General features: G+C 34.8%; 2 protein-coding genes across 3 annotated transcripts; both read left to right on the plus strand.

Moving 5' to 3' along the window:
* The first annotated feature begins 1,462 nt into the window (after positions 1-1,462).
* On the plus strand, positions 1,463-7,152 carry LOC143544473 (glutathione hydrolase 3-like). The gene is made up of 5 exons (XM_077036576.1): positions 1,463-1,756; positions 2,214-2,449; positions 5,628-5,892; positions 6,560-6,697; positions 6,808-7,152. The coding sequence occupies exons 1-5, from the start codon at positions 1,526-1,528 to the stop codon at positions 7,075-7,077; spliced, it is 1,140 nt and encodes a 379-aa protein (XP_076892691.1). The 5' UTR covers positions 1,463-1,525; the 3' UTR covers positions 7,078-7,152.
* A 1,615-nt stretch (positions 7,153-8,767) lies between these two features.
* LOC143544474 (mitochondrial-processing peptidase subunit alpha-like) lies at positions 8,768-15,301 on the plus strand. Of its 2 annotated transcripts, none has more exons than XM_077036578.1 (13): positions 8,768-8,821; positions 10,641-10,874; positions 10,962-11,258; positions 12,088-12,255; positions 12,518-12,685; positions 12,791-12,871; positions 13,109-13,175; positions 13,339-13,436; positions 13,520-13,592; positions 13,691-13,761; positions 13,854-13,903; positions 14,184-14,296; positions 14,938-15,301. In XM_077036578.1, exons 1-13 carry the CDS (start codon positions 8,783-8,785, stop codon positions 14,982-14,984), a joined length of 1,506 nt encoding a protein of 501 aa, XP_076892693.1. In that variant the 5' UTR covers positions 8,768-8,782; the 3' UTR covers positions 14,985-15,301. The 2 variants fall into 2 exon arrangements, with proteins under 2 accessions (XP_076892693.1, XP_076892692.1); XM_077036577.1 differs by lacking the exon at positions 8,768-8,821 and adding an exon at positions 10,429-10,557.
* The last annotated feature ends 151 nt before the right edge of the window (positions 15,302-15,452 follow it).

Raw genomic sequence — 15,452 nt, forward strand, 5'->3', positions numbered from 1 at the left:
AAACAAATTTTTAATTTGTTTTTATTTATTTATTTTTTAGTTTTTAACGGTTTACCTATACACGTGTAGCTGATATAACCTACGCATGACTTACACATGTATAGGTTCTAAAAATAAACATAAACTTCTTCAAATTTTTAAATATTTCCTTGAGTAAACTGTGGGTTTCATCCCCGCGGTTTGTCCGAATCTGCGGTTTTAAGTCCAATAGCTTTAAATCTATGATTTTCGTCCTTGTGGTTTTATTTCATTTGCAATTTAACCCGATCCCACTAACCCCGTTAAGTCTGGTCGTTAAACCCATCAGCGTGCCCCTCACGTGAGGGGCAGTTTCGTCCTTTTTCTTCCCCAAATAAACCTCAACAGTAATTCGCAAGCCACCTCACGTGAGGCGCTGGTGTGTATTTGGAGAAAAAAAGGGAAGAGCTTCCCCTCACGTGAGGGGCACGCTGATGGATTTAACGACTAGACTTAACGGGGTTAGTGGGGTTGAGTTTAATTGCAAGTGAAATGAAACCACAGGGACGAAAATCACAAATTTGAAACTATTGGACTAAAACTGCAGATTTGGACAAACTACAGAGACGAAAACCGCAATTCACTCTTTTAAAAAATGTAAAGATTTATAAACGAACGCTTTAGTTTGTTCTTCGTGTTCTCGCAAAAAAAACTGTGTTCTACCTAGAACCTGCCCTGTGTTCATTAGTTAATTATAGGTAATATGGCCCATCAACAATTACCAAACTAATATATAATAAGGTATAGTTAATATTTTGATCTATTATAATATAAATGATTATAATGGTCATATATAAATATATATATATATAATTATATATTTAGTCTTACAGGTTCATCATGTCAACAATTTATTTGCTTATAAGTTATTTTCAAGTTTTTTCTCACATATTTTTTATTTATTTTAATTTTTATTATTATTTTTTTATTTTTATGGCTTTTGATGTGCAAACATTAGTGGCATGGCATCAGTAACAAGTTGTATTTATTTTTCATTTTACGCCCATATTAATGTTGGCTGCTAAAATATAACACTAACTGTCAACTATTGGTGATGTTTAAATCACACAGGAAATGTATGAGAACAATCTTGATGCCAAATACAAAGGAGCATTATCAATGAGTGTTCCCGGAGAGATATCCGGTCTCCACAAAGCATGGTCAACCTACGGACGCTTACCTTGGCCAACACTATTCGAACCCGCTATTCGCCTCGCAAAAGACGGGTTCGTTGTGGCACCATACCTTGCTGGTAAAATATCAAGCAATGCAGATAAAATAAAAAAAGACCCCGGGTTACAACAAGTCATCATCATCATCATCATCGTACTCAGTATATCCCACCAATAGCAATGCTATGGTAGGGTCTGAGGAGGGTAAGATGTAGACAACCTTACCTCTACCCCATAGGGATAGAGAGGCTGCTTCCGATGAGACCCCCGGGTTACAACAAGTGTTTGCACCAAATGGCGAGCTTTTAAAAGCTGGCGACATTTGTTATAACTGAATGCTCGGTTTGACTTTAGAAGCTGTGGCAAATGAAGGACCGAAAGCGTTTTATGATGGGGTGATAGGGGAGAAGTTGGTTAAGGATGTTCAAGATGCGGGTGGGATATTGACAATGGATGATTTGAGGAGGTATAATGTTGAGGTTAAGGATGCGGTTAAGGTTGATACGATGGGGCATACGATATTAGGAATGCCGCCACCGTCGAGTGGCACGTTGGGGCTAGCTCTGGTATGTTTTATATTCTTTTCTGTAAAACACATTGTTGAGTTGCAACAAAATTTCAGTTTTGAGTTATTGAGTTTCGTTCAGTTACGGTATTTTGATTTAGACTCCTTTTTTTTTTTTGTGGGCTTGAAATTTTTGGGCCGAAAAAAACCTAAATAATGAATATGGGATTAAATCTTTTTGTGTTGAAACATGTCTTTTTAGGAGGATGTATGAAACTAAAATTTTTATCGCACAGTTTTCGGTCCGTTTGATAATTTGATACATTCTTCTTTTAGCTAAAGTTTCTTGCTTTGACCCATTTAACAAGTTTGAGATTTAAACATACTGTAAAAGAGACTAGAATTAATGTTCATTTGATGTTATGATTACAACACACTAATAACTATAATTAAAACATACCAAGTTGAACCATTAATGGTTTGACATTGCAACCTTTGATAAAACTTGTGAAACACAGGTGTCAAACATCTTAGAAAGCTATGAGACTTCAAATGCTGCAAAAGGTTCGTTGGGATTACACCGTCTCATTGAAGCATTAAAGCACATGTTTTCCATACGGATGGATTTAGGAGATCCGGATTTCGTTAACATAAGTAAGACCGTAGCCGATATGCTTTCACCCGCATTCGCAAAAAATATTCAACAAAAGATTTTAGACAACACAACTTTTCCTCCAGGATACTACATGCCTAGGTAATACATTAACTGTAACATGCGAAAAATTTGAAACAATAAAATAATAAAAGTAATAAATGTCAAATAATAACGAGTTGATAATTATTAAAACGATCGAATACTAGCGTCAAGTAACCGAATTGTTTATAATAATAATGACTTTGAATACGTTATTAATTTTAAAGTACAGTGTTCAAATGAATTCAAAGCTAAGGTAGAGGGTTGATTTAGAAATTTGTCAAAACTATCAACAAAACAAATAAGTAATATAAGATATGCTCATGCAAGGGAATTAAATAATGGTTATGCATTTTAGAATTTTTAAAGTATAACATATATATGTATAATAATATAATAAACATGCAGTTAGGATATTTGGATAGATACCATCGTTTTAAATTGCTTATCCCCAACAACAAACATACGGAAACATGCAAGGGTTTTTGAGTTTAGCGATAACTATCACATATTTAAACCCCTGGATACCTAAACGAACTCCATCGAACCCTACCATCTCACCTATAATATTCCGTGACCTATTCTGTTCTAAATATCAACGGCCACCGGGGACAACTATCACCATCGTAGACGCTGCTGAACTTGCCGGAAATCATCAGCACCAACAGTACCGCCGCTTGACTAAAACCCGTCGTAAATCACCACCGATCTTTACCGCTGCCCTCTGTCACCGTTCGAACGCCGCCACAGATATTCACCGACGCCACCACTTCCCTGTAACTCGCCGGAAAGCAGACACTCGATCAGTCGCTGTGTCTCTCGCTTCCGCCGTCTGTTACAACTACTACGTGCAGCCTCCACATACCGCCGCCGCGTACCATCACTGTTGCTCACCATTTGATGTCTTGTTCCGTTATTAAGACACCGTCAGACGCCCGTAGTCTCTCACCGTTCTCGCTCTGTTATACGTCCGGTTTTGTCGGCTTGTGAGGTAATAGTTTTGATCATCCGCTTTTGGTTTGTATATGTTTTTAATGTGTTCTAATATGGGGGTGGGTTCGTTGATTCGTTACGAGGACAAAATCCTTATTTTAACTAGGAATTTGTAGTTAAGCTCAAGAATGGAATTTAAACAATATAATTTTATGTTGTTAGTTCATTCGTTTTGGGTGTTGTTGCTAATGTTTGGATATGGCAATCAAATCCGGATAATGGAAGCTATAAGTATAGTTGCATATTTATATTATGTGGCTAATTCATGCAGCCAAGTCCAAATCTCCAACCCATGTGTTTTGTTTTTTTTTAATATAATACCCATAATATAACTAATATTAATTTTTCTAATTTGTTGTTCCTAACTGTCAACAAAGTTAGGATATTAAGTAAGAATGATAAACTAAATAAAGAGTTGGTGGGTTTTTATTTTTATATAATCATTTGAAAGTTATTTATTTCATGTCTACTCTTTTATAACAAATAAGTAAATAGTTATATTAGAAATTTTCATATAACCAAGTTGTAAACTACACGTCCTTGGATAAATACTACACGGGCAGTGACAATGATTGTTTCTTTTATCAATCATGAATTAAAGGTTTTCGTCATGGGAAAATCAACGAATCAACCAATGCAAATTCTGTTTGTATATCTAAATTAGAATGTAACTAAATTATAGGTTATCATACTCTTTGGAAAAACTTAGAGTTTAATTGACTACTTGTGTCTGGCGAACTAAGGTACGGTTTCCGTCTTTGTTTCCTCTTAGTATTAATTATATTCTGTTACTTGGTAGTACGGTTTCCGTCTTTGTTTCCTCTTAGTATTAATTATATTCTGTTACTTGGTAGTACGGTTTCTGTTTTCGTTTACTCTTAGTATTATTTATTCCGTTACTTCGTAGTACGGTTTCTGGTTTCTTTCTCTAATAGTATTAATTATATTCCGTTACTTCGTAGTGCGGCTTTTGTTCTCGTTTACTAATAGTATTGAATCTATTCCGTTACTTTGTAGTACGGATTTTCGTTACGCGTCGGTTATATTTTGAGTTCAGTTATTTTATATAATATATTTTAGTTATATGTTTTTAGTTTTAGTACTCTGTTACCCGAGCATTTTCTGACTTGTCGTTGGGGCGTCAACGACATGGCACTTGTCGTGACAGTGCGTAATTAAAGTTCACGGCGTCTCTAACTAGTACTTTTGAAGTATTAGGGCCACTTAGAGGCGTATAGATCGATCTTAGCTCCGACTCCTGACTCCTGACATGGCACTTATCGTGACAGTGCGTAATCAAAGTTCACGGCGTCTCTGAAAGTACTCATGTAGTACCTTGGCCACTTAGAGGCGTATAGATCGATCTTAGCTCCGACTTCTGACTCCTGACTCCTGACTCCTGTTTGAGATGGAACAATGTGTGCACGCCACCCACACCGTCTCCTTGGTGCATGGACTAGCTAGCTGTGTATCCCTCTGTTTAGGCTCTGGGTGTTTCCGTATTACACGACCTATTTATTTTAACATCATCGTCGTGTATTTTAGTAATTATATTTTGTTTCGCTATATTTCTGGTCCGTTTTGATATGTGTATATGCATTTGATTAAATTTGAGTATATTCAGATTACGTCCCGATCGTGTATCGGATTATGTTTCGCATTTAATTATAGTTCAGTTAAATGTTACACGTTATATGTTACACGTCACATATTATATGTTACAAGTTATATGTTTCTGGCTCTGGGTGTTTTTGTTATAGTTCTGATATATTTCCGCATGCGTTTGACCATGTTCTGGCCAAGTGTCGGATCATACATCCGAATTTTATTAAGTATATGTTTCGGTAAAAAGGGTTGGTTTCGAGTTTGAATTGAAGTTCGTATATTTATTCTCTTACGTCTGTCCTTACCTATACTATTGTTCTTTCCGTTACTGGGCAATTTTTGGCTCAGCCGTGTTTTCTTGTTTTGTTTTTCTTATTTTGTTTTCAGGTAATCCGGGATTCGGGGAATTTAGTGATGAGAGATAAAAATGAAGTTCAAGCTTCTAAAAGTTAATTCATTTTGTTTAATAATATGACGTAGGTTGCATTAATTTTTGTTGTATTTTGGATTGTGGCGTTGATTTGATATCTGTAATAGTAAAACGTTAGCCTGTTCCGGGTTGGGGTGTTACATTAACTCTTCGTTGTTTGACTTTGACCATAAATTCAAAACACTGACTTTTTTTTTCTTTTTGAACTAGGTGGAGTCAACTTCAAGACCAAGGCACAAGTCATTTTTGCATAGTGGATAGTAATAGAAACGCGGTATCGATGACAACGACAGTGAATTATGCATTTGGAGGCGGTTTTTTGTCTCGGTCAACGGGCGTTGTGTTGAATAATGAGATGGGTGATTTCTCGGTTCCTACAGAGATATCAGCGGATAGTCTCCCGCCTGCGCCTGCAAATTTTATTAGACCGAACAAAAGACCGTTGTCTTCCATGACACCGATTATCATTCTTAAGGTAAAAAATTGACTCCTTTAAAAAGTTTGATTTCGAAACACTTTCTGTCGTTTGGAAGATAAGTGTCTCAAATAATGCACAATTTCATATATATTCTTCTAGGATTTAAATTTCATAATATCATATTTATATTTCATTGGTTTATAAGTCTATTTTATTAGTGGTCTTATTTTATTTTATTTACTTTGAAAGTAGTATATATGATGTAATGTTTTGAAAGGGTAAATATGACATTACGGCATTGTGAAATGAAGGATGCATATGAACATTTGAACTTCATTATTATATGAAATTATTCCTTTTTTAATATGATAAGTTAGGAGTTCGATACATTTATAGCTTTACGTAACGGGCAACATTTGACTCGCTTTCTTTTTTATCTAATTTTGATATGTTAAGAGATATCAGACCTCTAGCTTAGACTTTGGAGATTAAATGTCAAGATATGACTTTTGAAAGTCAAAGTACTGGGCATATCACATATATGATATACGAAGGTTTGAATTTCAAAAAGTCAAATAAGTACCAAAATCTGACTATTAGAAAGTCAAATGAGTTGCATTTGACCTTAGATACGCTTTTATATAACGTATTACGTCAAAATTTGACTTCCGAAAGTCGAATATGCCAGCTTTGACTTTTGACCTTGAAAATGTTAGTTTTACAGGATAAACAGTTAGCAGGGGTGGTTGGAGGCAGCGGTGGAATGAACATTATTCCTGCAGTTGCACAAGCATTCTTAAATTATTTTGTCTTGGGCATGGACCCTACAGACGCGGTTCAGTCGCCACGTGTCTACCACAAGGTCTTTTTTTCTTTTTCTTTTTTTTTACGAATCAACCAGCATTATGTTTAACGGGTTGAAAATAAAATGTTACATTATTATTATTATTATTATGATACTGTGTTATGCAGTTGATACCAAATGTGGTGTCTTATGAAAACTGGACAATGATTGACGGTGATCACATCGAGCTATCGGATGACCGAAAGCAGTTTTTGTTAGAAAGGGGTCATACATTGGAACCAAAAGCTGGTGGTGCAATTTGTCAGTTTATCGTTCAAACGTTTAAGAAACCGAACGGGCATAGAAAACTGAGTTATGATCATCAGCAGGTTTTGAGAGGGATGCTTACTGCGGTTAGTGATCCAAGGAAAGATGGCCGGCCGGCTGCCTGCTTGTGATGGTTGTTTCCAGACAGTGGTGGTGGGTGTAAAACATTAAGGTTTCATTTCCTAGTAACCATTGAATGTAAATTTGTATATTAATAATGAGAACGATTTGTACATTAATTGATAAACTTGTTAAAAACAACAAAGTATTGTTAAAGCTATAAAAACTTTTTGAAGAGCAAGTTGAATATTATATATTTCAAGTTTTTTTAAGGTGAGTTTAAGATGAGGTTTTGTGCAATGACTATTTAAATATGTAATGGTTTGGTAGTTAAATAGTTTGGCTTGGGGATTTGAATTTTTTTTATATATATTCTATAATTTCTATTTAAATAATTTAAATGATAAAGATGTAATATAATTTTTATAATACATATAATTAAATACATATTTTACAAATAAAAAGATACGCAATAACGGTCAACAACTGGTTTGGTTTAAACAAACTTCAAACTTCAAACCTCAAACCGGCCTAATCATTAAAACCGTCAAACCACAAAAACCGAACTGTTAGGACTTCAAACCAGCCAAAGTGCTTGGGTTTGAACGCTTTGATTGGTCTCAACGGTTTTTTAACACTTCATTCTAGACATGAGAGTCTGAGACCTAAGTATCCACGTTTGAACATTTAAAGTAGCATATAATATATTTTCTCTTAAAAGTATAAAATTATTCAAAGTAGATTGGCTATACAAACTTATACTCCTAACCAAAAAACAGGGGTCGGAGCTCGTTAAGTGAAAGGCTCGTTTAGATGTCCGAGCTCGTTAAGTGAAAGTCAAGTTCAAACTTGTTCATTAAACATAAGTAGGGTTGTTCACGAGCGAAGGCTTTCTTGTTGCTTGGCTCGTTTAAAACCGAACCGAACGGCTATAATTCAAACCGAGCGAAAACAGAAACGAGCCAAAATCGAATTGAACATTTTTCGATAAAACATTGAGCGATTTTGAGCATTATTTATTTCCTTTTCACTTTAAAATTTTCAATAAGAAACAACTTTAAAGGTTGTAAACAATATATTTTATAAATAAATTAGTAGTTTTTAGACAAACGTGTAATAGATTGTAAATTGTTATAAAAAATAAGTTTGAAGTGAGATATAATGATCATGTAAACAAACTTTTATTATTCTAAAAGCTTGAAGCTAACAAATAAAACTATAAAACTGACGGTATATGAAAAATTTAAAGGGGTAAAAATAATTGTAGGATTATATTTATGCGTTTTGTCTATATATTTATATCTTTGTTCATATATAATTAAATATAAAATAAATTAAAAAGATTCGAAACGAACCGAGCAGATGTTTGCTCGTTGCTTGGCTCGTTTACAAACCGAACCGAGCAGAGCGGCTCGTTTTCAATCGAACGAAAAAACAAGCGAGCATTTTCCGAGCGAGTTCGAGCAATGAACGGTTTGGACGGCCCTAATTACGCAAGAGATAATAAAGTGATAAAGGGTGTAATGTGTAATGCAGTTAGCCCATTATTCCTTTAAAGGCTGTTAATTAATAAGAAACAAGGCCCAGCCCATGAGCCCAGATCTAATCTAACCCAGTCTTCAGCTCTTTGTAAGTCGCATCCCCAATATTATTATTGAAATTCCGTCGCACATTCACCCCCAAGTGCTCCGGCAGCTACAAAGCAATCAATCGAGAGAGTTGATTAATAATAATAATAATAATATTAATACATCAATCAATCAGTCTATTGTCATCATGTATCGTGCAACAGCTCCCAGAATCAGAACTCTAAAGGTGACTTTTATTTATCAATTAATTGAATACTATATTACCTGATTCATTTAACCTGATTCAAATCTATCGTTTCACCGTTAATTAATTAATTACATGTTTTGCACCATTTTATGCATCGTGTTATTAGCTGCCAGCAAATTAGGGTTTCTAGATCTGTATTCCATTTCTGATTTGATTTGTGTGTACTCGGTGTAAATAATTATAATTAAACGTTTGATTGATTATGCACGTGACGAATTTTATGTTTAATATGAAAAAATGATTCGGTTTACCGAGCTTATACCGAGCTTATTGTAATGATATATTGATTATATGAATTATGATGTGATGCTCACATTTATCGGTATCCGGACCAATATTATCTATCGGCAAGTTACAAGCACTTTTATAAGTTTTGTAATAGGATGGTGATAGGAGGTGGTCTTGGACAAGTGCGAAGCTTGTGTTTTCGTTTTTTTTTTATCAACAATGCAAGTTTATGTGTTTTTGTCCGAAAGTTTTTATGCGTAGTGTAAATTTACATGTTTTTGTTCGAAAGTTTTGAGCTCGGTCAATTCGGTTTATGAATCTTTATATATGTGTTGAGTCCAGCTGCCTCCGCGTTCTTGTTCAAGCTTCGCCTCTGGTCTTGGAGGTGGTCGATAAGGCGGATCTCATCAAAGATGTGATGTAATTCATGTATGTGTATATGTAAACATGGTCAAATATGTTATTAATGTGATATCCAAGTTTTGTAAAACACTTAGTATTCAAGTTTTCTGCAGTTCCGTTATCATACTATAGTTTTCCTTGTAATAAGTTGATGAATTAGGCGTTTTTTGATAGTTTCATGCCCGATTAGCTACTTGTTTAAATAAGCGCTAATCAAATATGGAATTGTTCAATAACTCTTAATTTATAAGTTAGATGGAAGACTATAGTATGTTAATGATGGTGCATGCAACTTTTGTATCGAGAGTGTTTTACTCTACTTGGATATTACATAATGAATGTATCTGACAATGTTTACGTATATGCATATTGTGTTACATGGTATATTTGATGAAATCAGCCCTATTGGTCACCTTGTGGAACATTCTCGGTCACTATCCTTTTAAGAGGCTTGTTATAATGGACCCACTGGTGAAACTGGAAACTACTTGTAACTTAATTTCCACCAAAGCTCTTAGCTTTGGTTAGTCTTGTTGTTTCAATTTGTGATATTGATTCGGATGCCGATAACTTGGTGCCTTTTTGGGGGTGTAGGGTGTTTACTTCTTCAGTAGGAGTATACAAGATTTAGTCATATAACTCATCAAACTTACATCATATGGTTCCTTGAGTGTGGGGAAGATATAACATATAGTTTATCGTCTATTGAAGGCGAATTTCTGTTTAGCTGCTTGCATTTTGTCAATCAAGATTCATATTATGTTTACTGTGCAAGCAAGAGCTATTTACATGTGTATACATCTTAATGAGAATAAAAAAACCCAACAACTTAATGTAAACCTGTTGGGGATGCTTGAATTTTTCATCTGTAAGATTAAAGAATTATGAACTTCATATGGAAAGATAAGATATTTTGATGTAATTATGTAAGTATGTGATAAATGTATTATGAAACTGGTCAATAACCTACGATGAATAGCTTAGCTTCTTTTTTTATCAGTAAAACGCCTTTACCTCAATTGCAACTACCAGAGCTTCTACGTGATTGTTGTCATGAACATTATCATGCACACTTTCTTTGTTTTGTATACATTACGATATGTTTTAATTGCTACAATAAATTGAAGTACAAATAATAATTGGTTGCTTACATTGGTACATGCATTAGGGCTATGCTAGCAAATGGATGCTGACTAGGTTTGCAAGTTCAACTGCTGTTGTCACCAAGTCAGGGGGTGTGCTCAGCTGGTTCACAGGAGGAAGTGCTTCAACCTTACCTCCGTTGGACTTTCCTCTTAAGGGTATCGAGCTTCCACCTTCTTTACCTGATAACATTGAACCTGGAAAGACAAAGATAACAACCCTTTCAAATGGACTAAAAATCGCATCAGAAACTTCATCAGTAAGTCAGCGTTTTTGCATTCATAATTTGGTTATTGTTGATAAACGTTTGCCGTTGATTGATCATAGCTTTTTTTTACTTTTGTAGAACCCTGCTGCCTCAATTGGGCTGTATATTAATAGCGGCTCAATCTATGAAACACCAGCCTCATTTGGCGTTTCACATCTTCTAGAGCGTATGGCTTTTAAAAGCACACTTAACCGAAGCCACTTGCGCGTTGTGCGGGAAGTGGAAGCAATTGGCGGCAATGTGACAGCTTCTGCTTCTAGAGAGCAAATGGGTTACACTTATGACGCCCTCAAAACTTATGTTCCTCAAATGGTGGAGCTACTTGTTGACGCTGTAAGAAATCAAGCTTTCTTGGATTGGGAGGTTAAAGAACAGGTGCTCTCTTCTTTCTATCTTTAGTTCTATATTATTTTGATATCTTCTGCATTTTTGATGGGGCATTGTATGTGAAGGCCACCCAAGTGTTCAACTTTTTGTTATATTGAAACTACTTTGTAAGCTAGCTAATTATTTACCTTGCTTCATATTTACTAATATTTGGGCAAAAACTTACCAAACTACGGTAAATTGTTTAAACGCATTGTTTTTTACATTGAATTGTTGCTTATTGATAGCAAGAATGGTATTCTTGTCTTCTAAAAGTATTAAGGGCGTGTTCATTGTTGTGTAAAGTAGTTTCAACTTTCTATCTATGGGTTGTTTTACTTTCTTGTACTAAAGCCACGCGTCTTGAAACTACTTTATAAGTTGATTGCATTTGTATTTACCAAATTCAGCTAAAAACATTCGAGAAAGTTGTTGAATGTTAAAAGGGTTAATGTTGTTAAAAGCCAAGTAGCCAACAAACTATTACTGTTTTGGTGTTTTTGTTTTGGCTAAAGAGTTGAGTATATTGATTTGAATGATAATCAGGATTCATAAAATTACAACATATTGCAATTTCCAACTTTAACAGGGAGCTTTTTAAACCTTGAGAACTTTTGAATTTGAGGCCTTTTAAACAGTTTTGAGGTTTCACTGTTGAGTTTTTCTATACATTGGCTTCGCTTTTTATTTTTTTGACTTATTAAATAACTTTTAAGTAGTGGAATATAGTCAGTCTTTCATATAGGTTTGAATTTGATAAAAGTACAGAGGCCTTGCTGTTAGAGGCTGAGATTGGTTAAATTCTTTTATGACTGAAAACATTACAATTTTTTGGCAGATTGAGAAAGTGAAGGCTGAGATTGGTGAATATGCCAACAATCCCGAGGCCTTGCTGTTAGAGGCAGTTCATTCAGTTGGATATTCTGGTCCACTTGCAAATCCCCTTCTTGCATCTGAAGGCGTAATCAGCAGAATAAACAGTACAGTCTTGGAAGATTTTGTAGCTGTAAGTAGTGTTACTTTTATCTTATTTAATATTTACGGTGTATATAAAATCATATAAGCACTTTCAGGTTTTTGGATAAAGAAAAGTGCTTATGTTTATCCACTTATTACTATGTTGAAATAAGTTGTTTTTAATAAGCCGTTTAGATTGCTTATTTTTAATTTAATGGTTCTTGGTGTATTCAAAATCACCGCTTTACCCTTAAGGTGAAATAGGCTGATTATCTGATTGTTTCTGAAAAAATTTTGTTTGAAAAATTCAGGCAAACTATACTGCGCCTCGAATGGTACTTGCTGCATCAGGAGTCGAACACGAAGAACTGTTGAAATATGCCGAACCTCTCCTTGCTGATTTGCCAGGTGGCGCTCAGGTTGAGGAACCAAGATCATTGTATGTCGGAGGTGATCACCGTGTTATGGCTGATACAGGGGTACGTCTAAAGATTAACTTAAAACATTAATCCTTTTCTGTTTTTTCTATTTTTTATCCAATATCTGTGTGCTTTATCCTCTTGATTCATTCTTTCTGTTATCAGAGAACTAGTTTTGCTCTTGCATTTGAACTTCCTGGTGGCTGGCTTAAGGAGAAAGAAGCCATGGCCTTGTCAGTTCTTCAGGTACTCCTTTTTTTAAAACTTTCGGTTCTCTCTTTTGTTAGTTTGTTGGAAACTGGTACTTTTAAAATTTTTTGTTACTTTTAGCAACAATTGTTTATTTGCGATTAGAGGTAAACATAATTTCTATCAACATATTCATATACATAAATAGGCCAAAATTACCCCTCTTTAACGTTATGGAATGTTCTATTAACTTACGAGTGTATAGGAGTAATATTTTATTATATTTATTTGCAGATGTTAATGGGAGGAGGTGGATCTTTCTCAGCCGGTGGGCCCGGAAAGGGGATGTACTCTCGGCTTTGTAAGTTACTTGACAGACTTAGCTTCTTTACGCTACAATCTTCAAATGCAATTATTTGCATTTGCATAAAATGTTATTAACATACGTGCTTAAAACTTTTAGTGCTTTAATTTTGCTTGCACAATTGCACATTTTTAATTGTCTTGTTTATGATCACGGGCAGATCTTAGAGTATTGAACCAGTACCCTGAGATCCAGTCATTTTCAGCATTCAGCTCGATCTATAACCACACTGCGATATTTGGAATCCAAGCTACCACAGTAAAACATCTTAATTTTCCATTATTCAATTTCTGTCATAATTAAAATCCTTTTAGATGCTAATATTTATCAATATATTTCAGAGTTCTGATTTTGTATCGAAAGCCATTGATGTAGCAGCAAAGGAACTCATTGCAGTTGCCACTAGTGGTGAAGGTAAGCTTGTTAGGCTATACTTTTAACTATCACACCGTTTGATTCTTATTTATATATTATTTAATTAACCAATTTACTGATATACACCCTTCCTTCAGTTAACCAGGTACAGCTGGACCGTGCAAAGAAGTCAACCAAATCCGCTGTTCTGATGAACCTTGAATCAAGAGTATGTAAATTTAGCTCATGTTTGACTATTCAACTGGCTAATTATCATGCAAACTCATACTTAATGCTCTTGTGGTTGATCTTCATATGCAGATGGTTGCTTCAGAGGATATTGGTAGACAAATTTTGACATACGGAGAAAGGTATAGCTTTATTAATATCCATCTATATAATAATATCAAAATAGGCGGGTCAAGTAAGGAGTCATTACGGGTTTGGGCCAACACATCTGTTGATTGAAATAATAATAATATATATTTTTTTTAATAGAGCTGCAGTTTTTGACTGTTTTCTTTTTAGCTTTTTTTTTTATTTCATTTAAGATAAAATTTAACCCAATTGGACCTGTTGTCAGGTCATCTTTTATATCTACAGTTTCATAATATGTAGCCTAATTATGTATTTAATTTAATCTGTGACTAGGAAACCTGTGGAACATTTTCTGAAAGCCATTGATGCAGTAACGGCCGCTGACATCACTTCCATTGCGAAAAAGCTTTTTTCTTCTCCTCTCACCATGGCTTCTCACGGAGATGGTAAGTTTTAACTAATTTAATTAAAGTTGAAATGTTTTACGTGTTCAAATTTATCTTTTAAGCCTCTAGAGTGTTCTTTTCAGTGGCTTAGTTCTTAAACTTTACTTGTTTATCTAAGATCAATCCAATTGTTTCAATCTCCAAACAAGACAAATAGAAAACAATTAGACAAAGCCGCTTAAGAAAAACTCTAGGGATCTAATTGGTAAATTGTGGAACGAGTAGGTCTGTAAACGAACCGAATGACAAGAACCAGACATGTTTGTGTTTGTCTGTTAAGAAAATGAGTGTGTTTGTTTCGTTTGTTAATAGTATATACGAATAGTTCACGAACGTAAATGGGCAAACATAACTGAAAATAGATGTTCATCTGTCAGGCCTAAAAACAATTATAAAACTAGTCTTCATTGTAGTGGGGCTTAAAAAATTTAATGAATATAAACGAGCAAATCTAAACGAACGTGAACGAATGAACATAAACGAGAAAAGCTTTGTTCACGTTTGTTAGTTCATTTAACATAAACGAACGTTCGGTTCGTATACAGGCCTAGGAACATTCGTTGGTTAAATTTATCATAAACTGTTGCTTGTTTAACCAAATTTTCACTTCTGACATTCTACTTAATTTCGCGTGTTTTCAGTTTTAAGCGTTCCAACTTATGATTCGGTGAGCCGCAAATTCCAGTAGTGGCGGGGTTGCTTCACAGTGCCAAATTTTGGTACTCTTTCTTTTTCGCTTTATGTATCTTTCGGGGTGTTTTACAGTCGACAACCATGGATAATAAGGATATGCTTTTTGGCCTTTCAAAACAATCATGTAAGGCGATCTCTCAGTACCGATAGTTTCTAATAAGACTTGATGTGTACTTGTATTTCTTTTAAGTTGTCGAGTGGGGCTAGCCAATGGATTTAACACCATTTTTGAAATATATTTATTTAAAAGATAAAATGGGTCAGGTTTTGGTTGTTTTGTTGGAATGTTATGCGAGCCAGATGGTATATTATTTGATTGTTCTGCACGATAGTAATAACTGCTTATCGAGTTGATTTGGGAACTAGCAAGATTGATAGCTATGTGAATGACATATTATTCGCTCTATGCGATGCGGTGCTATACTATGCTTAGTATTTAAGTTTGGTAATATCTAAACAAGCT

Source organism: Bidens hawaiensis, unplaced genomic scaffold, assembly GCF_021521415.1.
Source record: "Bidens hawaiensis isolate Kalapana, Puna unplaced genomic scaffold, B.hawaiensis_p1.1 tig00013567_1, whole genome shotgun sequence".
Taxonomy (NCBI): Eukaryota; Viridiplantae; Streptophyta; class Magnoliopsida; order Asterales; family Asteraceae; genus Bidens; species Bidens hawaiensis.

Coding starts and splice junctions, on each gene's coding strand:
- LOC143544473 (XM_077036576.1), top strand. CDS start 1,526: ATGCTCGGTTTGACTTTAGAAGCTGTGGCAAATGAAGGACCGAAAGCG. Junction 2,450..5,627: donor CCAGGATACTACATGCCTAG/GTAATACATTAA, acceptor TTTTTGAACTAG/GTGGAGTCAACTTCAAGACC. Junction 6,698..6,807: donor CGCCACGTGTCTACCACAAG/GTCTTTTTTTCT, acceptor TGTGTTATGCAG/TTGATACCAAATGTGGTGTC.
- LOC143544474 (XM_077036577.1), top strand. CDS start 10,444: ATGAATAGCTTAGCTTCTTTTTTTATCAGTAAAACGCCTTTACCTCAA. Junction 10,558..10,640: donor ATGCACACTTTCTTTGTTTT/GTATACATTACG, acceptor TACATGCATTAG/GGCTATGCTAGCAAATGGAT. Junction 12,872..13,108: donor TGGCCTTGTCAGTTCTTCAG/GTACTCCTTTTT, acceptor ATTTATTTGCAG/ATGTTAATGGGAGGAGGTGG.